The 26075-nt window shown below is 38.2% G+C and overlaps 1 protein-coding gene across 1 annotated transcript in view; it reads right to left on the bottom strand.

The window, feature by feature from the left end:
• The window catches only part of DPYD (dihydropyrimidine dehydrogenase), a gene marked incomplete at its 3' end in the record, with an annotated part of 141579 nt that overhangs the window by 22469 nt on the left and 93035 nt on the right, over nucleotides 1–26075 (bottom strand). Inside the window, exons 10-11 of the mRNA XM_008939591.1 lie at nucleotides 23080–23200; nucleotides 22111–22230 (exon numbers count right to left, since the gene is read on the bottom strand). Coding sequence (XP_008937839.1) covers nucleotides 22111–22230; nucleotides 23080–23200 — 241 coding nt within the window. The remainder of the gene's footprint in view (nucleotides 1–22110; nucleotides 22231–23079; nucleotides 23201–26075) is intronic.

Raw genomic sequence — 26075 nt, 5'->3', positions numbered from 1 at the left:
CAATTATAGAGTTTTGCCGAGAAGGAGTTTTTAAAAGGTTGAAATAAAGGAGATTTAATGTCAAATTTTAAGTGAGCTGTAAGTGGTAGTGGGAATTTGCAGAATGTTGCCTGATAAATCCAGTGGTATTTAAGAAGCTGAGGTCCAAATCCAGCATCATTTGAAAGACAGTTGACATGCTAAAAAATAAGCATCTACCACATACTTGGACATGTTGGGACCTGTAATTCCACTAGGTAAGCAGCCATAGCTGGGGAAACTGCTGATACTCTCTTGATAGGAGCATTACAGCTCCTACGAGATGCTAGATGTGGCTATCATTTACCTTTCTGTAAAATAATGAGATATAATAAACAAAGTCCATTTATCCAGGCCTCAAGCAAGGGAGTGAGACTTGAAAATGAAAGATAAATACCTGGTGGAGACGACATGCTACTCTGTGTTGAAAACTACTCTTTCAAGTCTCTCATTAATTATGGAACAAATATGTGCTATTATATAAAGTTTTAAACAATGAAATTATTATACAATGCAAAAGCCCATGACCTTTTTCTTGCCTTAAAACAAAGAGTTTTGCCCTTTTTTTTTCCTTTTGTTTTCTTCCTCCTTCCCCCCCGACCTCCACCCCGTGACTGTCAGGGACTGCAGCCAATGAAATCCAATGGGCAAAATACAACATGGAGGAGAAGCAGAATATATGTCGATCAAATGCCTCTTCCCTGATCAGAGCAGGTAGGTAGAGCTGCCCATGTGCTCTGAGGGTAGCAGACCGATGAAAAACTGATGAGAGTCATTGCATACATACTTATTTGACTGTTTATATTTCCTTTGGAAATAAATGACCCTTTACCAGTACCAGAAGACACATGTTTTATTATGAATTTATAAGTCCTTAGAGTCCCCAGGGGACTCAATCCTATCAAGCACCAAAAATGTTCACTAGATTGAGGCTTGAGAACCAAACTTAATGACTTCTTCAAGGAGAAGCCTGGTGTTAAGCTTCAAGTAACCTGGTAGCTTTGGAATTTCCTAGCAGAAACAATTCACATCTTCGTGATCTTAGTGATCCACCAAGGGGGAAAAAACTCAGAAGTCCTGAATACTGGGCTGCATTCTCACTTGCAATATATTGGACCAACATGGTAGTTCAAAGTCTTTAACACATATTTGCAGCAGCTCTAAATAGTCCTTTAGATAAAGATGATCTGTGTCCATTAGAAAACAACCAACAGACCTGAGGTGAATCAATTCAGACTGATAATACTGAGCCTGAAATCTTGTAGCAGTTTGAATGGTCTTTATCAAACTCTATCAACAGAAGAAACAGATTTAAAAGGAAAGCAAACTCTCATACCGTTGGTTAGTAGAGGACTTAAAAGCAAATTTTTGTATCTATGGTTACTAGATGGAATAAAAAATAATTTGGGTCATAATTCTCCCCATTCTGTGCACTGTTAAGTAAAATTAACTTTTAATTTGCGTTGTATTATATTACACTGAAGTTCTCCTTTACAAACTTAATATCAGCTTTAAACCACAGAGCCAAAGTACTACAAAGAAAAATTAGGTGATACATTATTTTTTATTAATAAGTTACTGATAAAATCTGTGCTGCTAAAAAAAATAAACACTCCAAAACTAAGCAACATCACCCTACCTCCCTTTGTAAATATGCTCCTGGGAGATGGGTGGTATTGTTATCTCCCTGACTGTTAAAATTAAGAAAGGTAATGACAGAAGACATCAGCAACAGCAAATAGCAGACTTGGGTGAAAAAAACCTTACATAAGGGAACTGGTCTGGGAAAGTTCAGGCATTTTAAATGATCAATCCACTGCTGCAGGAAGTAACTAGACAAAAAAGTTTGGGGATTAGGAAAAAACACAGAAAATATAATTCTTTTTTAAGACACTTTCTGCATAACATATTTGCTGCCTAGTACTGGTGAACAAAGTATTTTATATATAAATATATATATATATAAAATCTGCATTTGCATACAGTCCAGGGAAAAGTACAAGTTATACACAATTCATTTGCACCACATTCTGACTGCAATTATTGTATCTGTTCTTTCTCTCTCCCACCTGTAGGTGGCCACCATAAGCTACACTTATCAAATAACTCATTAGCAGGGTTTTCGATACTGTCATATCCAGATAATTAGCAATTTATTTAAATAACCAATTTCTGTGGAAATAATTGCCATGGAATGCCCTGAACCTACTTTTTATAAACTATAATAAAAGTGTTAAGATAATCCCTGACATTTGCAAATGCCATTAGTTCACCTTTCCTTTTGATAGTGCTATGGCATTATGTTTAAACAATTACCCGATAATGCAGCAGTTTAATGAAACAGTGTAGCAGGCACATCCTTCAAAATGGCCAGAGAATGCATTTATATGCAGAAGAAACCCCAATGAATAGACATGTTTAGAGAGAAAGACTATCCACAGCTGCTATGAGGTCCCCAAATGGGACACACAATATTCAGCGCACTAAAAAATACAGGAAATGCACAAAGAGCCATTTCAAGATGGACCTTGCCACACCTCTAATGGTGTGAAGTCCAACACTTCTCAGGATCCAAACAAGACTCTTTTCACTGCTTTCTACTTCACAGCCTGATCAGTCCATTACTACTCACACATTAATAGCCATTTGCCAAAATCACTAGTAATAATGTACCATTTACTCAGGATCTTTTTCCAACCGAAACATTTAATTATTCATTTACCAAATGGAGCACTTGAGGGAATATTCAATTTATGGGATGTCTCTCCAACAGTTAGCTTACATCTTCAAAGCAATGGCTACCTAATGTTTCATTTTATTGATAAGTTATGAATGGTGATGCGCCAACACTACCCAATCAAAGGCAAAGGTTCTGCTGACTACAGTGAAGTCAGGCCTTTAACCCAAGACTTCAGGATAAAATTAATGGCTCTGCAGATTTGAAATTTGAAACAATTTCTATCTTACTCTGTCATCGCTGACTCTTGAAACCATACTAACCGACTACAATATTCTTTGTTAGCATATCGTGACTATGACATTTATGGCTTGATAAATTAATGTTGTGTTAATATTTTTTCTGATAATTTTTTCCCCCTTTTTTATTTCAAAGCTTATTTCTCATTTGGTTCTATCTGGGATACCTACAGGTTTGAGTCCAACCTATGACTGGAAAACAGAAGTAAGTAATTTTGCCTTGTATTCCTTCAGAAAAAATTGCATCCAAATAAAAAAAAAAAATGGTAGAACCTTCATAAACACAGAAAAATCAGTGCCTTTTTTAGAATTTATTTTTACCATTTTTGAATTGATACTAATGATTATTTATGCTCTTTCAGCTGAAAGTTCATAAAATCACCAGAGTTCTCATTCACTAAATGTTTAGCAGTCATCAGAGACCTCTCCAAATTAAAAAGGTTAGAATTAGAGAAGGAGAGAGAGGGAAAATTAAATTTTTCTTATCTCTAAACAATATTTAGCCAGGAAGATCTGTGTGAATTTTGATGTATGTCAAACTTCAGTAGGAAGAATAAAGAGGACAGACACAACTTGTTTTATGATTGCTGCAAGAGCTGGCTAAACTCACTGAAAACTACAGATCCACTAAAAAACAATAGTTCTGGTAATCTGCAGGAAACTTAACAAAGCATTTTCTCTTGCAGCGTGATGCAAGTCATTATTTAATGTTCATTATTTAATTTCATTCATGCTTTCTACTTTGGTTTGACTTGAAGCTGGAAATTGTCTCGCATCACGCTTTACATGTTTTTTGGTTGGCTTGGTACACCCTTTGTTTTTCCTGACTGCTTCATTGTTGCTCCCCATCTTGACTTAGTGTGAGTCACCTGGCTTGGTGCTGTGGAGCTGAGCATGGTGTGCTGCAGAAGGAGCTCTGGCACTTTTTGCACTGCACCCCTCCACTGGGCCAGGTCCAAATTTGCCTTTTAACAAGGGAGTGGTAGCACTTATAAAATAAAGCTAATAACGATACCACAGTAATGATAAAATAATAAAAGTAGTGATAATAACTGAGCTATGCTCCCAACATAAAAGAAGGAAAAAGATGTGAATTAGTTCAGCATGAAAGCCAAGGGACAGCCCATCTAAGAAATATTGCCCACAGTTACCAGATACGACCATTGCAACCATTACAGAGGAACAAATTATTTCCTGCCAAATTCTACAGGGCAATCCTTCCCTTGGAAAGATGGAGGTGCTTCACTTTAACACACGGTAGGTCTTGCTGCCCATTGATTTTGGTGCAGAGACAGATGTGTTTAACTCAAAGTCTAGCAGAAGTGTTTGTGGCTATACACCCATCGGCTCACAGATTTGTTCAAAGGCAGCCTGGCCTCTGAGGTAGCGCTACCTTTGAGCTGGTTTTAACCTCCTTAACAACAACAGCTACCATGGTCAACATGAGCCTGGTGTCAGGAAGTAAGATGTGCATGTGTATTGACATGCTTGTGCCTGTACTTGAGTGCATACATAATGCTAACCATATTTAGTGGAATTTAGTGATTCTGAGGACCCGCTGGAAGAATGGTGACTGGCTGCTGAGCAGGGCGCTGAGGATCCTACTGCGTATTTAAAAATAAAAACATTATTGAAAAATTAAGAACAATAGCTTTTCAGGCTATTTACAAAACCTGAAGTATAACCTTGTACTGTTTAACAGCCACTTATCAAAGAAGTCCATTATAGAAAGGGAAGTAGAGCAAGTAGACTACAGCAAACTAAAGAAACCAAATCTAGATATCTTGAAATCTCACACAAAGTAATTCCTCCTCCCTTTACATAAGTCAGTATAATACTTATCCTATTTTGAGGTTTATCTATTTTATTTTGTCTATCTCTCTGTTTTGTCTCATGCAGTTGCTACTATCTAGTAATACACACTTTTATGTACAGATATATTTAGATCTATTTATAGATACATCAAATACATTAAAAATATGAAGGCATGAACACAAAATTTTTGTGAAAGTGACTCAATTTCAGCAGAAAACATTGTATTTGCCTATGCAATAATACATGTGTGTCTGCACACACCCATCTACCACATTATTATTACATATCCACATAATCTGTGTGAGTATATATATACACACACACACACACACTTGGTAGATATATTTCCATATTCACATATACATAAAACAGTGGATGACACGTCCCCTGATAAAACCTGTTATTTCAACACTTCAAGTGAAAAGTGTTAGAATAAATGGCTCATCACATACAATGTGTTAAAATAAATGTTTATTCCAACATTATGTGTATCATAGCCATTTATTTCAACACTTCTCATTTCTCAAGACTCTCACAACCAAGAGTAGGAGAACTGATAGCTATACTTAAGGTAGTTGAAGCACACAGCCCTACTCATCTGCTTGCCATAGGATGAGTAGGAAGTTATTTGACACTTCTTTTTCTCCCAGCAATAAATGGAAACTACCTACCTTGACTGTTCATGGGGATCTGCATGTGTTTGTAAGTTGGTGGGCTGTATCAGTCTTTGGAAAGAAGAAGGGCCATACCACAGTCTGTTCAGGTATTTGGAAAGCAAGCTGCTGCTACCAGGGTAGTGTTGGGAAAAGCAGAGAAGTAGGGGAGCTTTTAACCATTTCACTTTGCAGTTTCAGAGTTTGATACAAAGGGATCTCGGCAGACAGAGACTCACATGAACAAAAGCAAAAAACTAGAGCTGTTCATACTGAAGGCTGGAAGGGATGTGATTTTTGCAGGATCATTCCTCCTTTATCATGCTTGTTTCTTGGGAGAATTCTTCAGCTCCCAAGAGTCAAGATACTTATTTTAATACAGAACACAAAGGATCTTTGGAACAGAAGCTTTCCAACTTTAGTCATTGGGAGCTTCATGATGGTGCATTTAGATTAGTGTCAGCACCTCAGCTTACTCTGACAAGCCAACCTTGGACATTACATTATATACCAGTTTCTTTCTCTGGATTATTTTGGGAGGAAAGCACAGGCTCCCATTCTCTGGCAGTTCCTGCTGGAGCCAAAGGGCACTATGCCTTTATAGATCAGTCTCTAAGGAACAGAAACAGGATTAGGATGAAGAAATCTAAATAGTGTACAGAATATGTAGAAAACCTTCACCAACTATGACTCCCCTGTGAGCAATATTTACCGCTAACTTGTCTACAATGTTTTCTTACAGCTTTCCTCCTTTGAAAAACTCTCAAAGCATGGTTAGAGATTGCCTAGGCCCTAGCAAGACAGTATGGCCTTAAAAAGATAAACACTTAGCGGGGGGCTTTCTTTTCTTTTTCTTGTACTTTTTTTTTTCCCTGAAATTGCAGAACTGTGTGGTGGTCTGGACAGAGTACAAACCCACAAATTAAACTAATGAAATGTTAGCAAAGACTTTCTAACCAGCACATCCTGTCGGAAGACTGCTTGCACCTAGACAATGCAAAACGAAGTCCACAGTTTTGTCAACCCGCAAATAAATTCACTGCCTTGAGCCAAGCTACTAAATAGTGCTAGTTGCCTATATTCAAACATCTCTCTCCCTGTAAAGTTATCTTCCCCCAATGTCACCTTTGGCAGATAAAACACTATAATCATTTTGTAGCAGAATAGCATACAACACAATGAAAGTTCTCCAGAAAAAAAAAAAAACAAAACTGTTTCCACCCTTTCACTTTCTTCAGATGCGATTAGTTCCAGAAAAAGGAGGTATCATCACTCCTTTGAAGGCACTGTAGGTTATAAGATTGGCTCTCAGAAGTTGGCAACATGTAATAAAAGTAATTTATTCCTAAACATCAATCAGTTTCAAGAGTGGCAGTTGCTCACCGGATGGTAATAATGGAAATATTCAGCTAATAACTACTATAGACATTAAAACAGTGTATGACAGGCATGCCATGCTGGTTACACAAGAACACTTTCTTATAATTATGATTTTATAACTAGATGCTTAAGTTTCTAAATATTTAGTTCCTTACACTTTGTTATTTCTCTAATGAAATTCACATGACAATACTTAGTTTTCCACAAAATAAAAGGTCCCTCCCCACTCCAAGAGCAAGTTGCCAGCTTGGATTTAGCTGGGACCTGGGCTGCTCGTGGATGAAAATTTTAAAGAATGGTTTTTTTCTTCTGTTATTTTTTTTTTTCCATAACTTTCACAATTATAGGAAGTTTCATGTAATTTCTTTGTCTGAGAGTGTATAGCAAGCTGAAGAGTTATTGCCTTAATGGAAAGCAAAATAATAGCGTGTCCACGCTGCATAAACTATTTGTGGAACAAAGGAAGCATAAACCTTATTTGCAGAGGTCTTTAATAGCTTTGGATATAATATCAAGGGTTGGTAATTAAAACACGCTTATATCAGTCCTGCATGTGACCAGTCACACAACTCAATACTGTTTTCAAGATAAAATTATACACCTATATTACACCTCTGCTTTCTGCATTAATAAAAAGTAACAGCATTAATAGGCCTACATAGTAATTTGTTTGATGTATTCAAAGCAACACAAGTAGATGTGAGGGAATTTAGCGTGTTGCTCTTTCAGATAATTCTAACTGTTATCCAATGAAGGCAGCTCAGAGGGTAAGGGACTTAGTTTATATACTTCCTCATCCTCTCAGCTTCTCTTGTTCCAAGATGCTGTACTGCTCTGTTCTCTAAAACTGTTGGTAATTTAAAGGATACCTTTATAGAAGTAGGCTTTGTAAATCCACTCAAGCAATCTCCTATTAGACGTAAATTACATAATAATGTCCTGAGCATCTTGTTTGGTGCATTTTCACGGATGAAATTTTATGCCCATTCAAACCATTCTGTCTCGGGCATGGGAATATTGCTGTACACAGAAACATCAGAAGCACCCAGGACTATTGTTGACTGCTGCTGTCAGCCATAAAGGAATTACGTTCTCCTTTCTTCTTGTTTTTCTCTAATCTAAAATAAACTGCATCTGAAAGAATCAATTCTCTCTGAGGGCAGTATCTTTGGGCAAAACTGGGTTGCTTCCTTGTTTTTCTTGGTCACACAGAATTATTAGGAATTCTGAAGGTTATTTTAAGCCATCAATGTACATATGAAAATGAAGAGATCCCATTTGCATGAGCTATCGCTGACATAATACTGTGTATGGAAAGCTCAAAGAGGAAGACTCACAAAAGCATAAATGTTCCCTGTGAAACTCTAACACATCTGTTCAGCACTGAAAAGCCAACATTTAAGTCCAAAGCGCTAGAGAGCCGAGACAAGTGCATTTTTGGAATCAAAACAAATGCTGGTAATTTAAGAAAATACTATGAAGCACACAAAGACTGTACAACGCCATATGTTGCACAATGCATCTGGTAATCAGTTTAGTGTATATGCCAAATTTGCTAGAAGCCCAAATAGGCTTAAGTTCTTTATTCAGAAATTCAAAAAGTAAACTACAAGCATTATAAACATGGTGCACTTACAATTAGGGGAAAAAAAGGTGGATTTTTCTTTCTACTGACAGAACACAAATAAAAATTAATCTCCTAAATTATATCCCATAATGAATACATGTCCAAGCTTCACTTTTGATCAACAGCTTTCACAGTCACAGTTTTAGGACATGGTATGTTCTACAGTACAAAAGATAAAGGTGATTTATTTTTTGCACTCCATGCTTACTTCTATTTTGAAGGTTTGAAGTCATGAATGTTTTATATTTTTATTTGTGATTCTATACACAATACATTACTGAAGATGTCATCAAACACAGATGTACAAGCAATTTTGCATGCATTGTGGTCCTCAATTGCATCCGAATCCACAGTTACAGTATTAAAAATACAGTAGAAATCCCTAATTGAAGTAGACAGTATTACCTATAAAGCCAAAATAAATGGTGTAGGATAATAGTTTTCAGACCTGGGTTACAGTGTCAACGCAGAGACTTGAGCTGTGTTAACTCACCAAGCTTGATCTTGCTTGCCAGAGCATGCTTGTCAATATTGAGCTCCCAGAGAGCATGTCACAAGTCTTTACAAAACCTAGCTTAAATACAAAATACTATAGCAGCTGCTGTGATCCTTTTTCTAACACCGAGATTAAATTGCTGAAATTTGTTTTGAGCTTTTTAAACCGGAAGAAGTGTGCCACATACCTACTGTAACAAGAATATGAGAAACAGCATTAACGGATTGCAATGCTGCTATTAGGGCTTATTAAAATACAGAAAAACACCAGATGCTTTACATGAACTGATTGGAAGATATTTTAATGTCAGGCATACAAATATCATTTTCTCCTCTGATATCAGATTAGAAAACTGAGTAGGCTAAAATAAGATACACCTGTGTTCTCAAATAAAGAAGTCTAACCTGCATCAGAAAAAACCTGACTCTTCTACTTGCCTAGCCACCAGAATTTGACCAAAAAATGCAGGCACACGCTATCGTATGCATTTGACAGAGGTACCTAAATTAGGAATACATAAACCTCAAATTTCTGATGAGAAAGGAACGCACCTCTGAGAATGCCCATCTCCTTGCAGTGACAAGGTAGAAGCCTCACAGTCTCCTAGTGAAGTGACTGAAGTTCAGTGGGATAATCCTCAGCTGTATGTGGTTAGCATGACTGCTCACAGCTGCCCATGAGATCCCAGACAGCAAGTGCGCAGCACCAGCTGTATTTAGCAAGTCCTTGGCATCCTTGGGAAGGGCAAAGACACGGAGGTGTCCTGGTAGTAATGGCAGCTCAGGAAGGCAATGTGGGCAGCATAAGAAAATACAGCATCATTACCGCCTGCCTTCTCTGCCTGGCAAACCTTTGGCTCAGCAAATCTTACTGATGAGAAACAGAAACAGCAAATGACGTTGGAGACAGCCCTAGAAGCAGCCCAAGTTTGGAAAAGAGATTGTAAGAGTGACAATTTTATTTTATTTCTGAAAACTCTTCTGCCACCCCACACTATTAACAGTAAGCTGGAGATGTTCTCAGAGCTGTAAAATAGTGAGCCTAGAAAACCAGAAAAATGAAAACATCCAAAAGAAATCTGTGTGCCAGCCCCATGCAGGAGAGAATGTCTTAAAATTCCCTTCACTAAGGTGGAACAAGACTTGGGGTGACTTCCCTGCCTCTGGCAGGGTCTACCTCCTCTCTGGGTACCTGCCAAGGACTGACCCTCTAATGTGTTTTTATGAACAACAAAGACACAATCATTCTCTTCATTATTTCAACAAACTAGATTGTACCTGTAGCTGGCTTTTTCAAAATATTTCCTAGGGAAAATAAGTTGCCACTAGATCCCCCTTGGAGGTCTGAATTCTTCAAATCCCACCTTCAATAAGTTCTGAAGAAGCTGCTTAAGGAAGTTACATAAGGAAAACCAACCTATTCTTAAAAGCCTTGTCTGGAAATACCTTCCCTGCCAGTGCTCCTCATGCACAGAATTTATCAGGGCCTAGAATGAGGAGATTTCTCCAAGTACTCTGTATTAAAATCTAAGCAGCTCTTAGTGGGCACATATCCAAAAATCGGCGAACATACTGCCAAAGCTGCTCTATTCAATAGGCAGGCACCTGACATGGCACTAACTGTGTAGGCACAGCAGTAACTAACAGGGAGTAAGTTACGCTCAGCCCAGCCAAAATGTGGACTGCTGTAATCATACATTCTTTTAAAAACCAAGAGGTCGCTCAACAGAGCCATGAAACACATATAAATGGCCAGACACAACCATAACACAGTTAACCATGTCCTCATTAGCATGCCTGCTTGCAAAAAGCTCCCGAAGCTTTCCCCTCATAATGGTGGCTCAATCCCTACTATAAGTGTGTTTTGGGATTTAAACAGGACTTAGGAAAGATGGTTATATGGTGCACGTTAATAGGGAAGACATTTGCAAATCCCTGGCAATGCAGCAACCACAAATTGATCATAAGTTGGAAAATCAAATTATTACAGCAGATTTCTTAAGAGATTTTGTAGGCTATGTTTGTATATAGTGTGTGAGACCAGGATGAGTATAGCTTATTCTATACAGTGGTGTGCTTGCATGAAAAGGCACATTCATATGCACATCCCTTCACTGACTACTATATATTAGCTGCATTCTTTTGAAAGGTAAAAAAAAAAAGTGTTCTGATAGTTGTGAAATACTATTATGAATGCTTCTGGCAACAATTCATTGGAGAAGACATGATGCCCAGTGAAATACAAACCCAGGATCTACCCAGTTAAACAAATTGCTATATTTTCTGTTCTGTATTTTATGTGTGAAGTTGGCATTAGGATTTATTCATCACTGAAGTAGGTTACTAAAAAATACAGACAGTTAGTAGGATTTAGGTGAATAAAGATGTATTCATTGCATTTAGTTCATCATAAATCACAGCTAACCAGTAGCAGGACTTTCAGAGGCTACTCCTATATGGAAGCAGGACAGCAGCAATAACTGTGTAAGTATGTCCTTTTGGTGGTGCTGGGTGTAAAGAAATGGGTTTAAAAATGTGCCAAGGGTTATTCTTTTTTTTTCCCCCCTAAGCCCCCACATCAGTATGTCTAAATAGCCTGCACCTGGATTAACCTCAACAAGCACAGCTTCATGTAACAGTGAAACCTTCTTTCAAGCCACTTCCTGACTCGTGTCTGAAACACACCAATCCAGTGTTTCGTAGGTACCGAGGATGGTGGAAGCCCCAACATCCTCACAGAGATGCCTAAGCCATTGGCTTCCAAAGCTACTGAACCAGGTGGAGGAGCTAGCACGCAATATAGAATTGGGGTGTAATGCATTGGTGGTATCCCCCAACTGACAGGGGAAGACAGCACTCAGCTGTCCCACAGAGAGAAGGAAGAACAGAAGGAAGCTCCATGGTAACATATAATAAGTATCTTTTCTATTTATTTGTTAGGCTGATGTTAAATGCACTGCCTTATTTTCTTTTCTTCCCATAAATGTAAAATTGTGTTTATTCTTCAGGTGTGATGAGAATGTCCTCCACTGAATACAGATGGGCTCTATAAACAGTATGTACCACTTGCTGACTACAGCAAATCAATATGCAAAGTAAGATATGGAGAAAACCAAACATGCTTAAAACACACCAGGTCAGTACTCAGGGGCTTTAAATTCTGCTGATACAATTGTTAATCAGAATTGTTTACAAATTCTGCCAGATTCCTGGGATTTTTAGGGGGGAATTACAATTAGAACTTCTGCTCTGTGACTGACAGGTACAGTTTATAATTTCCACAGGAGACAGTTGCCTCATTGATCACTCTGAAGTACCACCTGTATCACAAACCCTTCTGTGGATTAGGGTATGGAATAAAAAGTCAGCAGAAAAGATAATTATGGGTCGTGCACAATCAACAGCAGGGAGCTTGTAACACTGACATGTATTCACATGAATCTGGACCCTATTCCCTCTGTCAGGTCTTTCCTCTGCCTCCTGTATTGAGGCTCCCTAAACTCCCATAACTTGTATTCAAGCAAGTTTGAATCCATCACGCGTGTACGCTGTAACAATGCTCTGCAGACCTTTCAGCCAACTTGATCACTACCACGTGAAATTACCTTCTTTGTGCTCCAGCCCATGAGCACACACTTACCCACTTAGAATTACTGCTTTTGTACAAAATGTACTTCTGCAGTGCCGGCAACACTGAGAGCAGAAAGACAGACCCATCTCTTAACTTTCACCAATTGCTGGAGACCAGTCAGTAAGCCAGAGTGACCCTTCTAACCAGCCACTGGGATTTCATAAGGCATACAGTTCTCACAGTTTAGACACCCTTTTATAGTGAGTAGTTGATTTTCAGCTGTATGAAAGACTGACTGGAGAATTCCACTTGCATATCAATAGAGTTGACTCTTCTCTTGTCCTTGATCATGCTGCACCGGGAAGTCAAAAGACATTTTGTCTTCATCATGGTTATTTGGGAAGGAAGGTGAACAAGACCAGATTTAGAGAGCTGATGAGACAACAGAAAACAAACCTAGTAGTAAACTTCACCAGGCATTTCTTGATTTTTATTATTTTAATTAATGTCTACTTGAAATCATTGATAATATTTTAATACCTGTGTTAGAATAAATGGAAAATTACCTAAATGCCACGTATTTTTCAAATAAATAATTCCTAAGGTAATAATGCAGTTGTATTTAAATGGTCTCCAAAATGAATTGTAGTGAGTTTTTTATTATAGAAATGTATCGGTTTTCAACGTGATAGTCTCCAAAAGACATGACACAAAAATATTCTGAGTTTTTTTTGGTGAGTGCTTAAAAGAGCAGGAAGAGGTGATCATAAGAGAGAGTGACCTTCTCTCCAAGACCTGATAGACAGGGAAGGACAATCAACTTGTGCTGACAAAGACAACACCAATGGGTTCAATCTTCCTGGTGTTACTGGAAAGAGAAATTTTTTATGCCTGACACTTACACTTCCTCATCAGGTCATGGTTTGCATGAGGTACAGTTACCGCTACCCATGACTATAACTAAGTTTAAATACAAGCTCCTGCTATACCAGCATGCCTTAAATTTCTTTGACATCCCTTTTACTTTCTCTATTTATTTCTATTCTTTCGTTAATCAGCCTACATCTCCAAGCTGCTAACCCTAAGAGCATTCTTTACTTAATCATGTTAATCTATAACATTAGATGAAATTATTTTGCATTTTATCTGCCTGCACTCAGATTAAAACTGCACATTCTTTCATCTGTATTGGGCAAACTAGGCCGCAGTCATTCTTTTTAATTTTTACCATTGTATATCAGAGTAGAATTGGTGATTTTATCTCAATCACTTTCTGACATTCGCCTTCCGTAGCCATCAGTAAGAGCTGATAGTTTAAGTTATCTGTTTATTAAAAAAATCCACTCATCTGGAAAATTAAGTATTTCAACTGGACATGTTCTATATGAGCTTTGATGTAAATAGTAAATTCAGAGTTCGACAATGGTAGTTTAGAGATTAGTCTACTTACAGGTTATTAAAACAGGAGAATATAGCTGATTGTGTTTCTAAAATGTTTTACAGACTAGCAACAGTTAACAATGATTTGATGGTTTTCTAGGAATTTGGAACAAATACTTGGCTTTTAGTCTGAGAGCAATGCTGGACATTTCTGCCTGATGCTTGGGGGACTCAGCCAGCTAACGGATACATTTGGTGAAGAATCTCATTCTAGTCATGCCCTCCCTTCCTAATTTCCCTTTTCACTGTTTTGTCGTCTTTGCCTGTTCCTCAGGGAACTGTGTGATTGATAGCCTAATCCAATGACTGTATTACAGCTGCCTCAACTTGGACTCTTTTCCTTATCATTAGCAGTTAGCCTATGGTTAAATTCACAGCTCACTGCTTGGTACAGCCCCTGAGATTTAAGGGTCTGGCCTTTAGAAAATATTTAACATAAAATTGAAATCTTGACATACTGAGAATTCAGTTCTCTGCAAGGTTTCTTTAATTAATCCAATGTACTGTACCATTGTTCTATATGAGGCTGTGACATGGTGAACTGTTACTGAAGCTCACAGCAATGTGTAATTCTAAATTAAACACTCACTTCCATGTACCTACACCGCATTTGTTTCCCAAGCACATGTGCATGAATGTGAGAATTTAAATTCAATCTATAACAATAATAAAACACAAACCAATTATGCTTCAAGAGTAAAGACTTTTCATTCATTTCAAGCTCAGAATGAGTTTTTTTCAAAGTAAGAGGAGGAGAAAACACAGCCTTGTTCAAATGCTGTGTGTAAAGGCTCAGGCTTTGTTCTTTTTTCCAGGACTCATCTAATCTTTTGGTGAATGAAATCAATTATGGTCATTTTTAATCAACTACAAATGGCACCTGTGCTAAAAGTGTAAAGCATTTGCTTTGTGGGAAAGAAATGGGCTAAAAAAGAAGATATTAAAAGTGGAAAAAATACGTTTAGTTCTCTGACCTTATCTGGAGAATAATACTTATTTTTAAATAGCTATGGGAAGGATGTAGACCTTGATCTACGCTGTAAACCTTTGCCCTACTTCCAGTGAGTCGATGAGCTGCAAGCTTCTATGAAAATGGCAGCTGAGTCCCAGATGAAAAATTATGCATCTCATAAACTGCTATTCTGCTGAAATGTCAAGCTATGGCAGGGCTGTACCTCAAACTCAGCACTTGGCATTTTCCTTCTGCCTGCTTTGTTGCCATGAAGCAAACATGAACAGTGAGGATTTGTGTAGGGCAGGTAGCAGGCGAGCTCCCTGTCAAAAATCTATTATTAGGGCTCTGATCTCTCCTGCACAGACCAGTGATGGCAGAACACTAAGAGAAATCAGACTGCTGCAAGGACACGATGGAAAACAGAGGACTCTTTGTGAATCCTGACATAATATATGCAAATAAGGGCTTTTAATGGCTGAGCTACGTTTAACAGAAATAAAATTAAAATTGTACTATGGCATATATTTGTTTTTCACTCCCATCCACACTGCTTTATAAATATATGTTAATGTAAATAGTCTTTAACTCTCAGTAAATATTTACACTAAATAGAGGTGCCTATGCATACATACATTTTGTTTTGTTTCCAATGACGGACAGCTTTTCATTCATTTCTATTGACCAAAATCCCCCTGCACAGACACTGAGAGAACTGTGATTAGGAAAGTGAATGCTCTTGGCTGTTTTTTTTTTTTTTTCTTTTTTTTTTTCCCCTCTGCTTTTCTTTTAATGATGTAATAAAATTAAAAATAAAAGGCAGCCCTTATTATTGTAACTTCAATTATTCCTCCTTCACTATAATTCTTACATTTCCGATTAGGATACATGCCCTTATTAATACTGTCAATTATTCACATAACGTATACATTTTCATTTAATGAAGTAATGTTGTGGTGAGCAGAGCCCGCCCTAGGCAGGGATCGGCGTGCGGAAGATCTCGCGATCTAACGGAAAGCTCAGACTGCCCACGAGGGGCCTTGTGGGTGTGGCTTGTGCTATATAATCAATTGCAGCTGCGCAATAAACGCCATTTGCAACATCCTTCATATTGAAGCCTGTGTCTGTGATGGTACCCAACGGCAGAGGTTGGGTGGCAGAGATCCCGGGGATCGGGTGTCGGTAACGACAAAGTAAGACCTCCAAAGCATTTCCTTAATGGCCACAATTGCTGTCTGACAGTGGGGTTTTTTTGTTAAAATGGACAACTCCACTAACTTATTTCAAAAGAAACTAAAATTTAACTGCCTCTGCTGATTTCCCACAATTATATGTTCCCACATTTAATGTCTGGATCTACTATCTAGGTATTATATTCCCTCTGACAACTCTTGTTGTCATATAACTTCTATAAGAACTTACAACATGCAACTTTCTGAATCTCTCTTTTTCTGGAAAACATGCAAACATATGCACTTGAACATGTTGAATGATATATTTGTGCAAATAATGCCAAAGTACTACAGAATGGAATAAATGGAGAAAGCAATAACAGCACATAGAAATGAAGTGTTTGAACCACTCCTGTAAAATACTGCAAAATTTTTGCAACAAAACATTAGAAGGAAACATAGTGAGTGCACCATAGAGACATTTGCTTTTAACTTGTTTGCTAAGTCCAGTATACGGTTTCATAAATTTATCCCCTAAGGATCTGGCGTCCAGACAAAAAAAAAAAAAGAAACAAACAGATGACAAAGAACAAAAAAAACCCCACAGAAATTCAAACAGAAGCTCTGCTCTATTTTGCCTGCAATAGATATACTATTGTGCTGCAGTGTGGTGTGTTTTATAAAACGCATCTGGAATATGGAAGCAGACTATGAAAGATCATTAAAAAACTTTATTTTAAAAAACTTTTTGAAATACATTTAAAGGAAACAAATCTTAGGGAAGCATGGAGCTGCTGACTGTATATTAACATTTAACTGGGAAACTTGTTGTCTTATTATAGTATCTATGAGATATGCCTTTTCAAAATCATTTATGCAGAGTAAAACAACTGTTTCAGAGCCAGACATCATCCTTTGCAAGGATCAAAAGCCCCGCATTAGCTTTTTTTTTTAAGAAACAAATACTCTGCGTTGCACATGTATAGGAAGAACTCAGGGTAAAATCCCACATATTTTATATTTTCAAACCTGAAATACTGCTCAATGAATTCTAAAAGCTCCTTAATGGAAATCAAACTATGTCTCTAATCCTGCAAAAACATATGATAGTTTAGACTTTGGGCAGCTGTATCTTAATTTTACTATTTTCATTTCATTGTAAAGTCTTATTTCCCTAACCATATTTTGAAGGCTCCATTAGGACATTTCCACATTTTGAGTATTGGGCAGTTCCTGGAAACCTACAGAAAATAGATGAGGACTAGGATCCTCTAAGCACAGTGTCTTTGCATGTAATGGGTGCACAGAAATCCATAGGACTACCTTATCCCCCAGGCTCAGCTGAGGCTATATGGTGTCAATTAGAAATAAATTTTCTTTAGAAAAAAACAAGTTGTCAAAATTAAAGTGATTTTTTTTCCTGCAAATATATTTTGGCATCAGGATACAGGTGGAAGATGAAGAAAAACCAGAGAGATTTTACAGTGCTCAATAGTGGGAAGGTAAACTTGGAAGCCTGGGTACCGAGCTGGGACCCAGGCTCACATCTGGGATTTAAACCTGTCTCTCCCCCCAGTCAGGCTTGTGTGCAGGTCAGCAGGCTGCACTAGCATGACTGTGTATCCTGTGAGAGCTGTTTCACTTTGTATTAATAATTCAATATTTGGAGGGAAGCAAAGAAAAGAGAGGCTAATCCTACAGTCTAGTGGTCAAACATGCACCTGGGATACTGGGATCCTTCCCTGTCAAAACCACCCAACAAACAGGAGCGTAGGAAGGAGGAAACAGCGATGCCTCTTACAGCTTAGCAATTTTCAGCCGATCAAATTAGATCAAAACAGGAAGGTCACTGCCTGAGCACTGGCTGGGAAGAAAACACTGACTGTGACAACTCAAAACTAAATGGGGGTTTTAAAGTAATCTCATTAAGTTTCTCCTTCTTTGAAAGATTTTTTTTTTTTAAATGTTTTAAAAAACCAGAAACATAAATCTGTTCTCAGAACATCTCAAGATCTGGAAATGCTGTTAATTAACTTTTCTAATTACTATTTTTATGTATGAAGCAAGCTCAGACTGATCTAAAATTGAGCTTAATACAGAACTCCAGAAATAATCTATTGTGAGTAATGGTTGACTGGCTGAGTGATGCTGAGGATCATTAGCTTTGAGCCTACGTGCATCCAGACCTCACCAGCATACCTGACTGAGGAGTCTCTGCACTGAGACACCAGCAGGGCTGGAGGCCAGTTCAAAACCCCACTCATGGTCATGCAGTACTATGAGCACTACAACCCATGGGACAGAGGCTCCTGCTGCACTTAGTGTACCTCTGTGCCAAGGGCGCCTAATTTCTAGGCCAGAAAACAACTAAAAACTGTGGAACTGGAAGAAATGCAGAAAACAAGACAGAGCCTGGCTACGTAGTCTACCTCCTCTAGGTTTGTGCACTGGAGACCATGAATGGTGTTCCTCAGGGAGTGGTACGTGAACTGGTGCTGCTCAACATCTTTGTCAATGACATGGGCAGTGGAATTGAGTGCACCCTCAGCAAGTCTGCAGATGACACCAAGCTGTGTAGTGTGGTTGACAAGCTGGATGGAAGGGAAGCTATTTAGAAGGACTGTGATAAGCTTGAGGGGTGAGTCCATGCCAAGCTCATGAATTTCACCAAGGCCAAGTGGAAGGTCCTGCACCTGGGTCAGGGCAGTCCCAAGCACAAATACAGGCTGGGCAATGAGTGGATTGAGAGCAGCCCAGAGCAGAAAGACCTGGTTAATGAAAAGCTCAACATGAACCAGCAATGTGCAAGTGCAGCCCAAAAAAGCCAAACCTATCCTATCATAGAATCATAGAATCCTTTAGGTTGGAAGAGACCTTTAAGATCACCAAGTCCAACCATTGAGCCTTTAGGGCTCTAAAGTCCTCTACTAAAACAGATCAGAATCTGTCAGGGTTGGAAGGGACCACAAGGATCAACCAGTTCCAACCCCTCTGCCACGAGCAGGGACACCTCACACTAGATCAGGCTGTCTAGAGCCTCATCCAGCCTGGCCTTAAAGACCCCCACTGGGGTGTATCAAAAGAAGTGTGGCCAGCAGGTCAAGGGAGGTGATTCTCCCCCTCTGCTCCACTCTCGCGAGACCCCACCTTGGGTACTGCACCCAGCTCTGGAGTCCTCAACACAAGAAGGACATGGGCCTGTTGGAGCAGGTCCAGAGAAAGACCATGAAGGTGATCAGAGGGCTGGAACACCTCTCCTACAAGGACAGGCTGAGAGAGATCACGTTGTTCAGCCTGGAGAAGTGAAGGCTCCAGGGAGACTTTATCGAAGCCTTCCCATATATGAAGGCGGCCTACAAGAAAGATAGGGAGGGACTTTTTACAAGGGCTTGGAATGATAGGACATGGGGTAATAGCTTCAAAGTGAAAGAGGGTAGATTTAGATTAGAAATTAGGAAGAAACTCTTCACTGTGAGGGTGATAAGACACTGGAACAGGTTGCCCAGGGAGGTTGTGGATGCTCTATCACTGGAGATATTCAAGACTGTATTTGAAGGGACTTTGAGCAACCTGGCCTAGTGAGAGATGTCCCTGCCCATGGCAGGGGGCTTGGAACTAGACAATCATTAAGGTCCCTTCCAATTCAAACTATTCTATGATAAACCAGCTGAGCCTTTGTAAAACAGACAGAAAATGGACCAGACTTATTGCTTTCATAAAATTTGCTCTTGAGAGGAATTAAAAAAAAAAAAATCAACAAAAACTTACTGATAATAAAATAGACAAGAAGTTGAAGCACATTAAAGTAGAAAACCAATACTTTACACTATGAAGCAACTTTCATGCCAGGACCACAGAGTACTTCCCAACAAGCCTGTAGGCATGTAAGTGGTGATACTGCCATTTCACAGACAGGAGAAATAAAGCACGAAAAGGTCAAGTGTCTGGCTGCAGGCCATCCAGCTCAACCCTGGCATGGCCAGGAACAGACCTTAGAAGTATGGCCAACCTGCCCCTTGTTCTGACAAGACAACAGGCTCTTCCAGTTTTTGTCTTCTTGTAAGCATACTACCTCTCTTGATTGCTTCCCTGCTTTTGTAAATTTGGTTACTGCTATACCCTGATTGCTGTATTGTAAGGTGTTGCAGAGCCTATTAATGTTATTGGCTCTGTGGCTTTCTTTTGTGCAACGAGTTGTGGGACTGAGACATAGGGATGGCAATTATCAGCAAGAAACCTTTATATATTTGTCTGTAACAAGATGCTCTTTCAAAACATAATAAATTGACAGCACTTCCAGTGATTTTCATATTTTTTTTTAAATAACGAGATTTGCGTCATAGGTAATAGTGCATCCTAAAATAACATTTTCTGTCTCCACTGATATAAAACTACAGGATGAAAAAAACCCCACATTTTTATATTTACACATACATATATATATAAAAATAAAATAAAGAACTTTTTTCCTCAGGTCTCACTTATCATAGAATTATAAACTACAGAAATGCTAGTATGACCTCCCTTATTGCTGAGCATTCAGGTGCCACTGTAAGTTATGCTACATACATGTCTTGAATTTGTGACATAAGAGACACACTTCTCACAATGCAGGCAGTTTATAGATTTTATTAGACAGACTTATGGTAGGAAGGAATATTCAGAAATTGCAACTTAAATGAGAAAATGTGAATGGTGTTACTTATATAAAATACTACTGCAATAGTTCTTTTATTAATTTTTAATGCACAGCACCCACTGTGACCTCCTTTATTCTTTTCCTGTCAACATGGCAGGCTCGAGAAATTGAAATGGGCTGTAGCTGTTCTCTTCTTGTTCCCCTCTTCCTCACATTTTGCATAATATTATAAAATAACATCTTACTGGGCTGTCACTGTGAAATAATCATTATGCAGTAGGCATAATGTGTTGTTTTTTTTTTTTGTTCTGATTGTTATCTCTTCCTTTCTTTTTAGAATTCTCCTAAAAATTCCAAATTCCATGTAGTTATCTAAGGCAATAAAGCTATTTTCCACTGAATACACTCGTCTGAATTAAAGTTTGTTTGAAAGTTACCTTTTGCTCCATTTCTTATGGTTTTCTAACGATAACACCAGCCACATAAATAAAGCATTTTTTTGCCTGTCTGGTGCCCTCTGATTACGTTTTTGGAGTAAGGTAGGAGGCGGGTCCAATGAAACAGTGTTTGACTCAATCAGGAGGATGCTATTCTGTTATGTATATTTACTGCTACCTCTATCACCAAGGAGACTAATCTCCATAACAGTAAAGTCAAGAAGCTCACAGCATTGTCTTTGCAGAGCCAAGTTCGTGTTGTCACAGCAACAGAGTACACGAGGTCAACAGATTAATACATTAGTGTGCACAGGCACTGACCTGGAGTGTAGAAGTTTTGCTGCTGGTTTTAAAATTAAACTGTGAAGTAGGACTTGAAAATATGGCCTACACAAGATACTCTAGTATATCTCAAGGAATAGGCTACAAAAATATGCATGTATTTGCCTAACACAGTCTATCATTTTTACCACAGTGGGAAGAAGAGGAAATAACATCTTTGGAAGAGGTGCACTCAGTGGGAAGGAGGGAGAAAGGCTGGAGTTCGGGCTATGAAATATACACCGCATTTGGATTGTTGATATTTCCCCTTGCGATGCCCTTTCATTAGCCTCTGTCTAACGTGGGGCCTGACAATTGTGACAGAATGAAAAATTTGAGGAAAAGCGAGGGTCACGAGAGAAGAGATTTCCTTCCCTCTCCAGTGACCCTATCACAGTATTCTGATGCAGCACTTTACCATTAAGGAAAGGGCAACCCAAGAGCCTTCACACTTAATCTGTTCCATCTGTCATGACTATTAGAAACATTGACCAGCAGTGAGCTTTAAGGACTCGGTGCAACTGCAGACATGATATTCTAGCCCGCTACAAGGACCTCCTGATGTTTTGAAAGCCTCTGAGGAAGTACCATGCATCAAAAAGGGCAACACCTACCTGACATCCCACCATATGTGGTCCTCAGTTCTCTACCAACTGCTGGCCAAGGTGTGCTGTCTGCTTTCAGTCCCATCAGTCCTGACACAGTGTTGGTGGCTGTAACACCATCTGCGCCACCTGTGAAAGAAAAGGTCAGTCACTTTTTGTTAAATCATGTGTATAAGAACAAGAGAGGAAAAAATACAACAGAAAAATTGTGAAACTGTGAAATAACTAGAAATTCAAATAAACAGCTGAAGACAGAAAGCAACAAACTGTAAGGGGATGTGCAGAAGGGTCCTTAAGACCAACCCTGGGCTGGCAAATTACACTAGCTTCAAGGCAGGCTGTATCAACTGAAAGAGCTGTAGGGCTACAAGACAGCCTGTGGAAAACACTGGGGCTGACAGGCAGATCTCTGCCCTTCAGCTGTGTGGGACAGAACCTGCTACACTGGTTGCTCAACGCCCAGAGGTGCCCCAGCACAGGGATCACCTCCTCCAAGCTTGTGAGGAGCAAGACGAAATGAACAATGCAACAGAGAAACAATGATCATGATTCTAAGTGATGGATTAATACACCTGCTTCCAAACTTAATTTCCTGCCACGCTGTAATTTAAGATCTAAGAAAAGAAAAAAAAAATACACCTTCCAATGATGTATTTCTATTTTCAAACACACCAATTTCACTATTAAAGGTAAGAATAGAGGAATTTACTGAGTTATGGTAGGCATATAAATATGACAGAAATAGAAGCATACAGACACAAACACGTGATTTATTGTTAACAATCTAAAATAGTTCTCTTCATATATTGTTATATTCTAGAACTGTGGGCAAAATCACTCTGCTTATTCTAAATACATCAGATAAACTATTTTCATATTAGTTTCTGTTGTCACTTGTTACTATTCCAGCAAGTCCCCTATCTAAGCCCATCCAGAAAATTAGCAAATCTGCACAGCTTGTGCACTGGAGTCGGTTACCTTCCTGTGCAGCCATCGCAATATTCACAATATCAGTGACATTTGGGGTCAGCTTGGCAAAGAAAGGAATCTGAACAGCTTGTCTAACCCAGCGACAGATGTTCCGTACCAGCTCTGGATCCTGTTCAAATAGGTCAGATAAATATAGGACATAATTAAAAGTAATATGAACAAAAGGTATATCAAGGAAATAGAAAACTTTGTTATAAGTGGCTATGCTGCATTTTTGTGAAATTACACACCAGAACTGAACCTTGTCTCATTAGTTAACTTATTTCAGACACATCGAGTAACTGAAAATCCATTACAGAAAGGTTAGTTCACAAAAAAAGGAAAATTTGTGCTTTTTATTGCCCAGAGAAAAAGATAGCACAAAATGCTCCCTTCCCAGAGAGGGGAAAATATAATTGTGGATGACAGAGACATTCTCTACTCAATTATTTTTAAAATTACTTTTCAGTTTTAATGACTGTATGTAAGGTATATTCAAAATAGCCAGTATCCTATAAAATAATGTGAACCTGAATCATTGGCTGATCATGCCTTGATCAGAAGGATGACTTGAGGATGCAGGGCTATCAGAATGCAGTTCAGCAGTTTTGAACTCTCCTCTGACTTCAGAGAATAACTTGAGATGGCCATAGTGTAAACGAAAGATCAAAATCTTCTCTGTTAAAGCCAGAAATTAAAATCTTCATGTAGGCTTTTCCTGATTTCCAGGCATTTACTTCCCTTCTGGAATACACCTCATGTTGACAGTAATCATCTATCCTTTCCACTGAAAATAGCTCAGTGGCACTAACACTCTGCATCTGGCACATATAATGGCTACTGTTCAATAGAACTCTTTGGGTATAGGTTGTTTTTATTCTGTTGGCTATTGATAATGCTCTTCAGCTAATATCTTAAAATTTGCAATAATGATGCATATAGAACATGATGTGTAACCTGGTTAAAAACTGAATAGTGCTATTACAAGATTTAGTACAAGAATAATCCATGGGTAGGCTAATTGGTAATTATTTAGAATTTACTACATCTTTATCAATCTCTCTAGTAATTAGGTCTGTCATATATGAATAATTTTCTTCCATCTGGATAGCGTAAAAACTCATTTATTAATTGAACTATGTAAAATATAATAACTATGTATTAATTGAAAATATGATAAAGTTTAGTTTAAAACAATCCAGTGGACACCAAGGTTGTCAGTTTAGTGAATATGCAGGAAATATCCCCTTTAGACCATTTAACTTATTTGTCTTAATAATAATTTGACATTTCCACCTCCCCAAAATAATCAAACACCTTCATTTTCCATCAGTTCTGCTTCTCCCACACCAAGATTAGTGCAAAGAATGCAGTGGAATGGTCTTCAATTTCTCAGGCTAGTAAACAGTTTAAATATCAGATTGCACAACACATGCTTAGACCAAAGGGCCTTTGGAAAGGCTCACTTCTGTGAGTCTCAGACACCTGCCTATTTTTGATACCATTAAAATGACAGGTAATTTAATAGGAAAATCGTTTGGAAAACTCAAGTGAAGGAAGTGAAATCTTTGGTTTTACTCCACTTCATAGTCCAAGGAAAAAATAGGAAAAAAAACAAAGTGAAGAGACAGAAAAAAAATTTAAAAAGTTAACACAGTACTTTGCTTCCTAGAAAGAGAGTCATTGATAGGCATTGGAAAGGTGCTGAATTTGATAAAAAAAAAAAAAAAAAAAAAAAAAAAATCCATTAAATTTCTCAATTTTGGATTGAAACATGTATTTTAAAAGCTGATTCCTCCCTCGTAATCTTTTCTTCAATTCATTTCTCATTAAATAAATATCACAAAAAGGTAAGACTGGATACTTTATAAACAAACAAACAAACAAGCAAACAAAAAAACCCCCAAAAAAACAACTTACTCTTTACAACCTTGTGCCACCCCAAAACATACACATACATATACCACAGTACTTGAGGCTTCCTTTTTTAGTATCCTACAGTGGAGCTGTACTAAAGCATCCAGTTGATCCACCCTCCCTCTCTGCCTCCAGCCCCTTCCTGCTCAGATTCCTCCTGGTGCAGTGGCCAGGAGCCACCTGAGCCAGTCCTCTCTGTAGTGACATTGCAAGTGTCCAGAGGCCACAGGCACTACATCCTTGAGCTTCCCCACTGGCAGACAGATTTTGATGCCATTAAGTCACTGCATGCAAGCACCTGAGCTTGTATGGTCTACAGACAACTAACATAGTCTCAAAGAGGAATAACATCCCCACCTGGTTTTATGTGCAATATCACATTTTCTTCTTTAGACCACTAAGAAAAAGTTTTAATTCATTCACAAAATTCCTTATTTCCTATTATACTTGTACAAAAGACTTGGGAAAATGCATCATAAGTCAGTAGATGGTTGAAAACAGAAGATATTAATGTCACTGGACAGCTAATTTTCATATGAAATGAATTAACTAAATTTATACAATTCAGTGGAATTTCATTGGTTGGTGTACAATCTCTCCATAGAAGTTTGTCTTTGGGCTGAGAATAATTTGCAGAGGTCACACATGAACACAGCTTTTGAGAAAAATTTAAGTGATTAGAAATAGAGAATTCACTTCAAAGTACAATTATTGACTAAGAAATGATCCCAATATGAAAGGCAGTTAAGATGATTAAGATTTCTAAAAATATTAAGTTATCATATTCAGCAAAGTTTTAAACTCGGGTGCAAATTTAACAAGGTGAGTAACCTGCTACCAAAAACTAGTTTTAAAGTGCCTATGTACAGGCTTCACTTTGCCTAATTAATTTTGCCAATTCAGGGCCTCTCATCTACTTGGATTTATGAAAGATTGACTCCAATTTACAAATTACATTTACTGATTCTTAGCAGAGATTGGATTTATAAAACATTCAAAGATGAGCATATAATTTATAAAAGAATCTTGAGGCCCACAAATCACATCACAAAAAATACCTGTCACAGCTAATACAACATAAATATAAT

The sequence above is a fragment of the Merops nubicus genome, unplaced genomic scaffold, assembly GCF_000691845.1.
Source record: "Merops nubicus isolate BGI_N331 unplaced genomic scaffold, ASM69184v1 scaffold12384, whole genome shotgun sequence".
Lineage (NCBI taxonomy): Eukaryota > Metazoa > Chordata > Aves > Coraciiformes > Meropidae > Merops > Merops nubicus.
This window is presented reverse-complemented; position numbering and strand designations above follow the sequence as displayed.